The following is a 13,361-nucleotide window of genomic DNA, read 5'->3' as shown; positions in this document are numbered from 1 at the left end:
CTAACATTACGAGGAAAGGGAGAATATGACGAGCACGAAAGGAACTTAAGGAAGAGTAACTGATGGAGCAGGATGGAAACAAAGAAAATATGATTATCATGAAATCAAGATAAAGAATATATTATCAAAAAGAACAAAGTAATCAAATGTGCCAAAAGAGCTTATAAGAAAAGTAATAGGAGGGCAGAAAATTGACCTGACTATTGGATTTAGCAGTTTTGAGGTCACTGGGGACTTTGATAACAGTAGTTGTGGTAGCGTGCTAAGGGTAAAATTTTGACTGAAATGGGTTTTCTAGAGAATGCGTGGAGAGGAACTCAAGTATGTAAGAACAGAAAGTCTTTCTTCTTAATTTTAAGTTTATAGAAACATAATTGATACACAAACTTCTATTTAATGGGTATAATTTCATGGCTTTTGACATATGCAAACACCCAGGATAAACCCACCAGACAACTCTTTCTTTGAAGTAGTTTTTTTTCCAAATGGGAATAAAGAATTGGGGACAGTGGCTGGCAGGGGAAGTGGAGTCAAGAGGATGTGTTTTAGATGGCATAAATATAGACATGAGTATATGCCAATGGAAATAATCCAGTAGAAATAGGAAAGTCCATGACATGGGAGATAAATGAGAGAATTTTTCAGGTAATGTTCTTGAATAGGCAAATAGGGATCGAAGTTAGTATACATGTAAACTGATTGGACTTAGATAGGGACAAGGCGTGTCCTTAAAGACGGAAGGCAAAGTATGTGGGTATAGATGCCAGTAGATGGGTACATGTAGTGGAAGTTCTCTCCTAACTGCTTTGATTTTTTTCTTTCTTTCTTTAGTGAAATGGACAGCAAGGAGTAGGACACAGAGATTTGAAGAGAGGAGATGATGTAAAATGGTTACCTAGGCAGATGGGAAACTGTATGGTCTACGAATATATAGGATGTGTATACATGTGTGTGTGTGCATGTATACTATATAGTGTGTGTATATATTCTATATAGTATGTATATTAGTATTATATATAGTGCATACATAACATATATATGTTCTATATATTATATATACACACACTATATAGTATATATATGGTATATATATGCTACCTGGAAGCATTTACAATTCATTTGAGGTTCATAATTATGAAGTTAAAGTGAGACCCATCAACACAGTTAGATATTTCCTTCAACAAAGTTCAGCAGCAAGGATACAGGCACAGTGTTGGACAGAGGGGTTTAAACAGAGTTGTGGCTTTATACAAGTAAGATGAAGGGACAAATGGTCAAGACAATCAAGAGGGTATACATGGGAGTGACTATAAAGATTGATCATTGAATTAAAACTATGCTAGGCAGGAAGAGAACAGGGAGAATGAAAAAAAAATTACAAGATCAATGAGCAAGAGGACTTGCCTGGGATCATTAGATTATTGTAGATAAAGAATAGAAAGAATGTAGCTAGAAAAGTAGGAGTAGTAGAAAGAGAGCAGAATGCAAGAAATGAGATTACTGAGGAAAGTGCTACAACCTCCAACTCTCCAAAATGTGTCACGTGGCCTGCCACATTCATTGTATTACCTTCTTGGCCACTGAAAATATTTTCAGTTTGCTACCACTGAAATAGGTAAAAACCTTGATTCTGAGCAAAATGACCATAAAACACAAAGTCATTGAAGTTTATGTAATGTCACCAGGGTTAAAACTAAAAAGTATATATAAATACCAGTTTTACTCAAACTCACCAGTAACTATTTGAAATCAATTCCTGTTTTATGGTAATCAAATATAACCTATTAATTCTTACTAAGCAGGTAATCCTCCTGACTAAACTGTAAACATTTGCTTCACACCAATAAACAAACTGAATGGAGTTAAAATTACACAGCTAATATACAACAGTATGGTTATAATTCTAAACATTAGAACATATCCAATTTATGTTAATGAGATGAAAATAAAGCACAATTGCTATTTCTTTCTAATTCTAAATTTCCATTAATTTTATAAACAAGTATATTGTCAAATTTTAGCACTTGAAAAATTATTTTGTCAGGTTAGATGTGTTGTTCTATGTACAGTTGCTATAAAAAAATAATGAAATCAGGGGCTCCCACTTATAAACAAAAATAGGTGGAGAAAATAACTAATTGCATTTCATTTTAGCCTACACAGGCCAGAGAAGGCATTGCTGTTGTCTCAAAAATCTGCCGTACTGTCTTGATCTTTTCTGAGGTCAATTAATTCTATAAGATGCAGGCTTTCATTTTTCTGACAAGAAACTATCTGCTCTCCTGGAAATTGCTATCCAGGCAACCGACTTGTTGACACTTACCTTTTCAAGGATCAATATTTAAGTGGGAATTGAATTATAAGAAATGTTCACTGTCCTTGAAAATCTATTGGTAAATATGGTAGGGAGTAGGGTAGGAGGGTAGAAGGTTGATAAGAGCTGTTTTTTAGTGTCTGAGGTAGACTAGGACAATCACGTTGATTTCTAAAGTCACAGGTCTCCTTGCAAAATGGCATAAAGTGAATCCTATGGTACACATTCAATGAATGTTTTTTGATTAAAATATAAAAACTTGCTTGTATATGCTACATAGGCATTTATAGATCAGGATCATTTAAGGGCCATTAAAATTAGGCAAAGTTACTGTATACTTATATTTATTCGTTCTTTTTATTTTTTATTACGAAATATTCCAAATATACTCAAAATTATAAAGAATATAAAAACATTACTCATATACCCATCATACAGACTAAAAAATTAGCAACATGCTACATTTCTTCTTTCAAATATATCCATCCCTCTCAACTTCTCCAGTGATTTTTCTTTTGCTGGAGTAATGTTTATTCAAAATTAAACTGATTATTCACATTTGAATAATCAAAGTAAATTTCATGTCTCTGGACTGGATAAATACACTAAGAAACTCTTTAGAAATACTTTATGAGGCATTCAGATTTTGAGAACCTCATTTATTTCAATTACTCTTTATCATTTTTCTCCTGCTGTGCCTCCATTGAAAAAATGGGGGTGATTCTCAGACTGGCACTGCCTCTAAAAATATGACTCACTTCTCTACAATTATTCTTTTACCAACCCATTAAAATGTTGAGAAATTCAACTAATTACTTTTGAGGTGGGCCAAAGAAAAATTTAAAAATGAGTGATCAGCTACCGAAAGGTCATATACAGTAAACTTTCTCTGTAGTGATTCAAATGGATGGGAAATATTACTAAATAGTTCATATCTTTATTTTGAAGAACAATGGAATCAATATGTAATACTAACTTTTAATAAGGTCAATAAAGCATACAGAAATCATTCATAATTACCTTTAAGTGGTAGCAAACTGAGGTTTTAGGTGAAAACTGACATTGTCAAATTAAGAGACTTATTTACTATGAATGTCACTGGCCTATCAATTACACAAAATAACCTATATGGATTAGATTTCTCACTTGGCACATATTAGAAGTCAGTGGCCACTAAGAAATCTGAAAAACAGGCTTATTATTCACAAACGAATGCTGACTATTTTCACTTATGAATTTCTGGAATGGATTTATATATCTTTGAGCTGACAAAAGGCTGCTTAATTCATCTAGAACAGTGGTTTCCAAACTTTTGTTTTTCATACCAAAGTACACGAGAGGTAATATGCAAAAGTTCCATCTACCCCATCAATCCCAATAGCTCCCTAACACCTGTTGCATAAATAAGTCACCAGTTATGCTTAGATCTAGGCCTCTGCTCAGTGGAATTCCATCTATTTCTCTTCTACTCATCTATATGTGAGTTGAGAACCACTGACTCAGATAGTATCCACAAAGAACATAAAGAAAGTCAATCTGATATGTATTAATACTTGAAAGAGTGGGACACCTACAGGAAAGGACATCAGGGACAAGGAGAAGGTCTATTACCCCTAAAGTATGCCTTAACAATTTGTTGACTTGTGCATTAAATAGTGCAGGGGCTTTGTTTAAAAGTAAATAGACTGTCAGCTGTCATGATCTAGAAGGAACAATACCCCAATAGAAATGAACAAACCTAGCAACAAAACCTGGGTTTCTAATATCATTCCCCATTTAAGAAAAATCAGAGCTCTTTAGAAAAAATGGTTGATTCTAGAATTGAGGCAGGAAATATACAAGATAAGCCTGAATCACCTTTCCAAAGTATAAGGAAACACTTAAAATATGAAAACTCAAAATGATGGGGTTATATCAAACGGACAAATGAGCCAACTGAAATGGCCAAAGGTAAAAGAATTTGAGCAAGAAAATAAAGTGGTATTGCATTATAACCCAATGTATAATATAAATATCCATGAGTGCATACTCATATAAATAAATGATTAAATAAATAAATAAATGGAGAAGATACAAATCTCTCATGCAGAAGAATTCCAAATAATTAATGTAGATAGTGCACTTTTCAGGAGGCGGAGTACAATTCCCCCTTTGAAGTGTGGAATGTGAATAATGACTTTCTTCCAAATACTACAGTATGAAAAGGGAGAAAAAAAGAGTCACTTTACAGTGGAGAAAGACAAATAATACCTCGAGCCAGATGATCAAGGTCAACATCAACAGCGAGGAGTCCTATTGATATTTTTATGCCCTTGATACAATATGATGAGAATCATATTATTCCTTTGTGGCCTTCCTCCCCAAAACATATTATCCCAGCCTAACCATGAGAAAAATATTAGATAAATCCCAATTGAGGGACATTCTACAAAATATCTGACCAGTACACCTCAAACTGTCAAGGTCATCAAAAACAAAGAAAGTCTGAAGAACTGCCAGAGCCAAGAAAAGCTTAAGGGAACATGACAACTAAATGTAATGTGGTATCAGAGACGGGATCCTGAAATAGAATAAGGGCTTTGAGGAAAAACTCAGGAAATCTGAAAAAAGTATGGACTTTAGTCAACAACAATATACAATGGTCAGTTGATTAATTGTAACAAATGTACCACAGTCATGTAAAATGTTAATAAAAAGGGAAAACTGGGTATAGAGTATTATAGGAACTCTATTATTTTTGCAACATTAATAATTCTGTAATTCTAAAACTATTGTAAACTTTTCAAGCTGATTTCAAAGCAAATAGTGGCTTTTGTAAACACAACACTTATTATAGGGTCAAAAAACTGGAAACAAAATATACGCTCGTCAATAGGGAAATAATTGACTCAATCGTATCATAGAATATTAAGCACATCAGAAAATTATACACTTAAAATAAGGAGTGAGTTCTCTAGAAATTGACATAGCGTGATTTCAATTATATATATTTTACTAAGGAAATGCAGAGATCTCTATAACCCTTTAATTTTGTTAAATAATGAGGGGGGAATCTCCATGTAAATATGTTTGTATAACATAAAAAGTAGGGAAATGTATATAAGGATAAACACTAAGTTGTTAACATTGCTAGGAACAGGGGAATGAAATGAAACGGGAGAAGGGAAAACAAGAGAAGTAACAAGAGTGAGGATGTAAGTAGGACCGGGGACGTAGCAATGATTAGTTCAATAATTTGGCCGGGCGCGGTGGCTCACGCCTGTAATCCTAGCACTCTGGGAGGCCGAGGCGGGCGGATTGTTCAAGGTTGGGAGTTCGAAACCAGCCTGAGCGAGACCCCGTCTCTACTAAAAAGAGAAAGAAATTAATTGACCAACTAAAAGTATATATACAAAAAAATAGCCGGGCATGGTGGTGCATGCCTGTAGTCCCAGCTACTCGGGAGGCTGAGGCAGGAGGATCGCTTGAGCCCAGGAGTTTGAGGTTGCTGTGAGCTAGGCTGACGCCACGGCACTCACTCTAGCCTGGGCAACAAAAGTGAGACTCTGTCTCAAAAAAAAATAATAATAATAATAATTCATCATAAGCTTGCCACCTGCATACAGTGCACTGATACTTTGCACATAAAACTTTAAATCTGTGAAAACAAAAAAAAAAAAGCAAATAGGGGAAGGGGGAGGAAAAGAAGGAGATTTTCAGATGGCAGGTTTCAGTGAGGGTAGAGGATAGAGAGACTACAAGCAGGGAAAGAGTAGCAGCACCCTGGAGAATACAGTGTCAGTCACTAAAGCTGAATTACACCTACTTCTCAATTTTGCCAAGAGCTGCAAATATCAGGTAGAAGAAAATATCGCTTATCACTAAGGGTGTGATCAGAATGATTGCTATTCTGCCAAGATCCTGGGGATTCTGCCTACCACAAACAGAGACTGAACTTACCATTTGTTCCCCGAATCTCCCATGAACCCAAATCACAAAATTGATTCTTAGAAAACCTAGAAGGCACTCTATTTATACAGCACCTTGTTTTCCTGGCCTTTTCAACAATGAGGACTAGCCAGGGGCTTCCAAGTGCTTTTCATGAAGCAGTGATATAGCTTTAGCATCAAAGTCTACAGGATACTAAAATAGGGAAGGTCTGCATTTCCAAGAAGTTAAAATCAAATAGTAGAGTGCAGGTCCCTAGTGAGCAAGATCAAAGATTCCCAAAATGGCAGAATTGAGAGGTGGCTTAAAGGTCATCTAAGCTACCTACTTCAATACCCAACCCACTCTCTATCTGTGATGCTACATGATCCTAGCACAGGGGTGGAGGGGGAAGGGAGAACATATTGTAGAATCCCTAAAAAAAAGAAAGAAAGAAAGAAAGAAACCAGCTTTCTTTTCAGTATAAATTTCTTGCAAGCAAGGATTGTATCTGTGATCTCTCTCCAGTATAGTACCCTGAAAATCAGGATGACTATATTTACTGGGCTCCATGCTGAATATTTAGATACAATGGACTCAAATGTACAGTACAAAATCGACAAAAGATTTCACCAGTAGAACATTTGCTAAGATATCTCCCAGCAGCATTTGAAGGTATTTTCCATCAACAAGGAAGATGAGACATTGGCCTAAATGCTACTTTAGGTCATTTTCATGGCCAGATATCAAGATCATTGAGCCAACTGGCTATAAGCAGTAAAAATAACTGCTAATATAAGACCCTGGAGGTGGGATTATGGAAGAAATTAGTCACAAAATATTCTAAATCAAATAACCACACAGAAAATGAGAGTCCCATTTTATGAAAATCTGATAAGAATTTGCTATGAAGTTCCAGTAGAGAATTAGAATTGAATTTATTGAAACTCCACATGCACTACAATCTTTCGAGAACACATCCACTGTAATGTGAGACACACCTACACAAACTACAGACCCAATCAAAGGACTCAGCCTTGCAATTGAAAAATATTTTCACACAACACTCACCTTAAAACACAAGTGTAGAATCCACTGTCTTGTGCTTCAGCTGAGTGAAACCATATTGAGTCTTCCTCTTTGCTCATCCTGACCTCTGAAAAGATGATGGGCTCTTCCAAGTCACCTTTGTTTTTGTACCACATAAGTCTGAGCCCAGTGCTCTGGGCCATGCTATAGTTGGTGCGAATATAACTGTAGAAAAGGGCACATTTCACTCGGACTGGTTCACCCACCAACGCCATGTATGTCTTGAGATCCACTGACCAGTCAATGCAGCCATCCACTGAAAGAAAATCAGAAGAGGCATGACATGCAGTGAGCAGTAATGCTAATAACAGTAACAACAATAATCATTCCCAACATGAACTGAGTCAAGTGCTTTCCACAGATTATTTCATTCAGTCTTCCCAGTGACCCCAAGAGATAGATTAATATCTTGCTTAGATCATAGCAAGCAGAAACTCTGCTCTAGCCCTGTGCCTTTGAAGTCTTTTGCAATTGTCTGCAGCAACCCTCTGCTTGGGGTAGACCAGATGCTCCAAGGAGTTCCAGCACACATGCCTATAAGGTTATCCTGGGACAACATGGCCAGGTACCAATTCCAACAGAGTGGCCTCACAGGTGGTTCACTTCTGCTAGTCATGCAGTATTTTCCGTCACATAATCATGTGAAATTGGACTGCTAGAATGACACTGACATGTTGCTTTCAGGTGATTTGTATTGTTTATATGAGAGGCCACAAAAAACAAACATTCCCAAGAGACCTCTGCACAATTTAGGCGCAGCCCTGAGATTAATGCTTTTATTCTTATTTGCCAGATGAAGACAATGAGATCCTGAGAATTTAAATGACTCTTCCCAGGGTTATTTAACCCCTACCCTATATCGCCAATGCCTAGAATTGTGACAACCACCACTATGTTATTTATTTGCTTTTGAGAAAGTAAATACCGAGGTTGAAAGCAGTGGCACCTAAAGTGATTATCTGCTATTATATACATGCCACTTTTCCATGGTATGTCCTATTAATAGCAGATATTTAATCACAAGTCGATTTCTCTTTATACCCTTAGGCTTCCCTTGCTGCTTAGCTGCTATGTGCTCATGGGAATATATTATATTAATGTCAGCTTTAATCAAATAATATAAGGTGAATAAATCGACCATTAAAGAAACACATATATAGTAAATTCCTTCTTTTCCAGAAGAGTTAAAAGTGAGGTGCTGTGGCTAATTTTCTATGCTAATCAATATAATTAGCATGGATATTTTATCTCCAATTGCTTCTTTTCAAAGAATTTCATCACATTATGCTACATCCCTGTATTGACTTGATTACCCTTTATAAAATAATCATTTGATAAATGTATGAACACTGCCATTTGAAAATTATATGTTGTGCTTATAATTTTCTGAATGAATCCACTTACTCTTTTAAATGTCGAAAACTCTGTGACCCAGTATGTATACTCTTTTAACCTCAGTTGACAGGAAGCTCAGAGCTAACTACAATGCTCAAGTGTAATGACTATCTTATGTCAGGATTTCACTTTCTCCATAGGAAGAGTTCTTGAACTGGGGTTCAAGGAAACACAGGAGGAGGGTGCCTACATAGACTTCAAGATTGTTGGCAAAATGAAGTGCCAATTTTCATAGGTATGCTTTTCTGGGGAGATTTTGCACAGGTCCTTATCAGATCTTCAAAGGAGAATGGTCCATGAATGTTTTTGAACTCTATGGTTTCTTATCTCTTGACATCATTTTCACTGCCATCCTGCATATGGGCTTTTATTATAAACTGCCTCAATTCTTCTTATAGTACATCAGGTACCCATTAGAAATAAATAAACAATTAACTCATTAAAAGTTTATATTGAAAGGCACTTGGATATTTTTTTTTTTTGAGACAGAGTCTTGCTATGTATCCTGGGCTAGAGTGCTGTGGCATCATCATAGCTCACAGCAACCTCAAATTCCTGGGCTCAAGAGATCCTCTTGCCTCAGGCTGCCAGAGTATTAGGATTACAGGCATGAACCAGGCATTTGAATTTTCTTTGAGGATTGAGGGTAACCAGATTGATCCCTATAGAATTTGATGACTGTTTTGCACTCTTAAAGTGAAGAAGGTAGAGTGGATTGGACTAAATATGTACTGATCACTGGTTATCCCTTGGGGGTCTTTTTATATTCACTCCTTGCTTGTTTACCTATTATTGTCACTCTCATAACTATCAACAATGGGGCAGAGGAAAATTTGCATTAGTCCAACTTTCTGGGTCATAGTAAATCATTAGTGATATATCTCTGGATTAAATGCAATTGTAACATTTATTATTTTATTATATTTAAATGGATTTTATATTATTACTATTTATGCATTACCTGTGATACTCCTCTCGTACATTAACACAATGGAGATGTAACGATATAAATACTTGTTAGAAAAAATATTTTTTCTCATAACTTTATTTTAAAGATTAATAGAAAGAAAACATGGGCATAGTAAAAAAACACGCTTTAATATTTCAGTTTTTGCTTTCCCCTAACCCGAAGGTGCACAGCAAATGTTTCTAAATTAGCAAACTTGACTTGACAAAATAACCTGAAGCTCGATACCTACTTGATAGAAATAAATCTTTAGAACGTTTTGTCCTATTTGCTCCCTAAATCCCTTTAGTTAGCTCCTCTAAATGATCTGTTGCACAATCTACACCTTTAACCACGTTGGTACCCCGCTCACCGGCTGCGAAACCTTGCCCACAGCCGGCACTCACAGTCCGCACGACAGTTTGTGCTGTGCATGGACGACGAATCCGTTTTGCTCTTGTGTGATGAGGAAAGCTTGAAAGCACTGAAAGCTTGTTTTACTTTACAGGCAGCTTTACTTGTAAATCAGAAAAGGTAACATATACATATATGTTTTCATTACGTTATTTTTAAATGTTCACAATTTTATTTTGATAAATGAAAAATTAGAAAAGTCATATCATGGCTGTCGGCCAAAGTCAATGCTGGGCTGTGCGCCTTAATATCACGCAAGTCGGCCGTCGCTGTGCGCGTTCATCTGTGGCTATCGACTACAGTCGGCTCTCCTACCAAAGTGATTAAAAAGTTAGTAGTCTGGTTTGGTCCATTAGTGATGGGACATGGTTTGTACTAAAGATAATCAAAATATCTGTCCCTGAGTCACAACAAGCATGCTCAGTGGCAGTTTAGGACATTTAATTACCATTACATTTAGCTTTATCATACAGACCTTGAGAGTACACTGAGCATTCATTTCCTTTTAAGTGCTATTTGAGAACTTAATGGACTTGTATAGATTTATGGTCCCTTTTCTTCTGTCCCTTGCTTCCAGTATCAGAGAGGGAGTATTTATTGAGTTATAAGGTAGCCAGAGAACAGAAATGCAATAATGGGGAAAATAATTTCTAAACATTATCTCCTTTATTCTTTTTCCCTTACTATTTACAGTACAAGGTAAAAATATAAGATATTTCAAGAAACCTGAGAGAATTTTCCCATAAAATAGCCTAAAGGCATGATACCAATAACCCAAAAAGACCCACCTGACACAAAATATTTTCCTATACGAAACTTTCACCTGTAGAAAACCATTCCCAAAATCGAAGACACTGTAGCCTATCATCTAAGGAATATTTGACCACTACTAGATTCTGACAAGTTGGTATGGTTTATTTTTATTGTCTTGCTTTACTTAGCAACCCAAGAGTGGAATAAGAGGGAACAGAATAGGATACAGCACATTTATTTTTAGACTTGATACTAGAGAAGCAACTAAGTAGTATAGACTGAGGAAAGAGAACTAAAAATACAGGTGACAAGCCAGCATGAAGGGACTGAACATCTTGAGGTTAAGAGAAAAGAACAAGAGATGTCAGAAGTTCACAAAAAGGTAATGAAAGGTAAAAGGTCACATACAATTGGATTCAACAAGTGCCATCAAAAGTTATAAACACAAGTGAAATTCTGTCATGAAGAGGTTGCAAGAATATGCCATATTTTCATAGCGTCTTGCCTGCTAGCTCTCCATACATTATTTGGCAAATAACTGAACTAATAGATCTGTGATACAGGTGAAAAAATGCAGGATACAGCCAAGTTGGGGACATAGCGGAACTGAGTAAACCCAGAGGGTACCAAACTTATCGGCACAAGTATCCAATCCAGGGGTCCTCAAACTATGGCCCACAGGCCAAATGCGGCCCACCCAGGACATTTATCCCTCCCACTGGGTGTTTTTGCTTCCACTGCCTGTCCTGCTTAGCAGGCTACTCATTCCGGGCCCACAGTGTGCATGTGTGGAATATGCGCTGCACTCTCCAAGGGCCATCCAACAGTCTGAGGGACAGTGAAGTGGCCCCGTTTAAAAAGTTTGAGGACCCCTGCTCCAATCAATGGAGCTAACCAGCCCTATTCTGGTCATACCGTGCTTCCCTGAAAATAAGACAGGGTCTTATATTTTTTCCTCAAGAAGACACCTTAGGGCTTATTTTCAGGGGATGTGTTATTTTCCCCTCAAAGCCTAAGCTTGCAGCACGCACAGGAAGGCCGGGACCTGACAGGGGAGCCGACCTTGTTGGTGGGGCTGCCTGCACCTTTCTGGTCAGTAGCTGCGACAGTAGCTGTCATGACAGTAGCAGATGAGAAGCTCTGCCGTCATCTTTACCGCTCTGCTACAAAATGCATGGGTTGTGCAGATGCACTGCATAGCCACGCCCAGCACTAGGTCTTATTTTCGGGGTAGGGCTTCTATTGCGCAAATGCTTAGAAATCCTGCTAGGGCATATATTATGGGTAGGTCTTATTTTTGGGAAACATGGTAATTCCAGTGGCATCTGTATAAGCAAGCTCCCCGCAGGGCTCCCGAACAAAGTATTTCCAGACAGACTGCCTTCTCCCACAGGTGGTTTTATAACTGGATCTTATTGACCAGGCAAAAGTGTGAATGGAGGCACTGCAGGATGAGAGACATTTTTCCCACCAAATAGTTAGATTGTGCAGTTGGACTGAAGCTGGCCACAGATCAAATCCATTGAGAGTTCAAGTGACTTCCTATCTGCCTGCCCTCTGCTTCAAAATTAGTATAGTTATAAATAATTCTGTCCCTTCATTTGAAAATACCTCCTATTTCTACATTATCCTTTCTCTGTTCACTCTTAAGTCTTATGAATAGAAATTTAAGTATTTAAAGAACAATACTGGTTTTTAAGATTCTCATCTCTACTCCCTGGATTTAGATTTTTTATAAGGCTCACAAAGTTATTACTTTTGGTTTAGTCTTGGTGGCAGAAATGCTTTAATATCTGAGCTCTCCGAAACAATTATAATGAAGTGAAAGAAGCCACTTCTTTAAAACCCAGATCTTTATTTTAATCATTTTCATTCCAATTTGCAAAACAAGTGTCTGCTTAGGGAATTTGACACCAAGATTCAAAAAAGGAGTATATAAAGGAATATGCCAGCATCCACGCAATTTATTTTGCTAGCAAGAGACACCTAGGGGTAAAAATTAGTGCAACAAGCTGCAAAGTGCCCTGGGTGACCAATGCAAACCCATTTAGTCTCTTTATAGATAAGCCTCCCACTTTCTCTTCAATACAACCAAGAAAATCTCTAGACATACCTATCTGCTGTAAGAACAAAGCCTTACAGTTTATAAATTCCCATAAGAAGATATTATTATCAATAATAATTATTTTAGGGGAAAAATTATTGTGTGAAGTAAAATTAGAGTCTGATGGTTGTGATCATCACAATTTCTTATCAGGGGATAGGATATAAAGCTACCTATAGAAATGCTGATTCTGCAATTTTGGCCCAAATTGAAATTTCTGTTAGGTAAAATGGCTAATTAGCACATGAGAAAATATTCAAGCTCCAGATACTTTAATGACATTTCTTTCCATTTAATTTCTTTACCTGAGATGTGCCCCACAGGAGTTTATTATGTGGCTGTGATTAACAAATTAGTCAAACCACATGTTTCAACTATTTCAACTAAAATATCATGCACTTTTTACCAGGAGCTCTTTGTTCTGTTTGAGAATCAACAGG

The 13,361-nt window shown here is 36.9% G+C and overlaps 1 protein-coding gene across 1 annotated transcript in view; it reads right to left on the bottom strand.

Moving 5' to 3' along the window:
• Positions 1-13,361, bottom strand: part of IL1RAPL2 (interleukin 1 receptor accessory protein like 2) — a 1,045,794-nt gene that overhangs the window by 512,994 nt on the left and 519,439 nt on the right. The window contains exon 3 of the mRNA XM_012787202.2: positions 7,292-7,565. Within this exon, the coding sequence (XP_012642656.1) occupies positions 7,292-7,565 (274 nt within the window). The remainder of the gene's footprint in view (positions 1-7,291; positions 7,566-13,361) is intronic.

The sequence above is a fragment of the Microcebus murinus genome, chromosome X (genome assembly GCF_040939455.1).
Source record: "Microcebus murinus isolate Inina chromosome X, M.murinus_Inina_mat1.0, whole genome shotgun sequence".
Lineage (NCBI taxonomy): Eukaryota > Metazoa > Chordata > Mammalia > Primates > Cheirogaleidae > Microcebus > Microcebus murinus.
The sequence above is the reverse complement of the archived record's forward strand: the minus strand, read 5'-3'. Positions and strand labels throughout refer to the sequence as shown.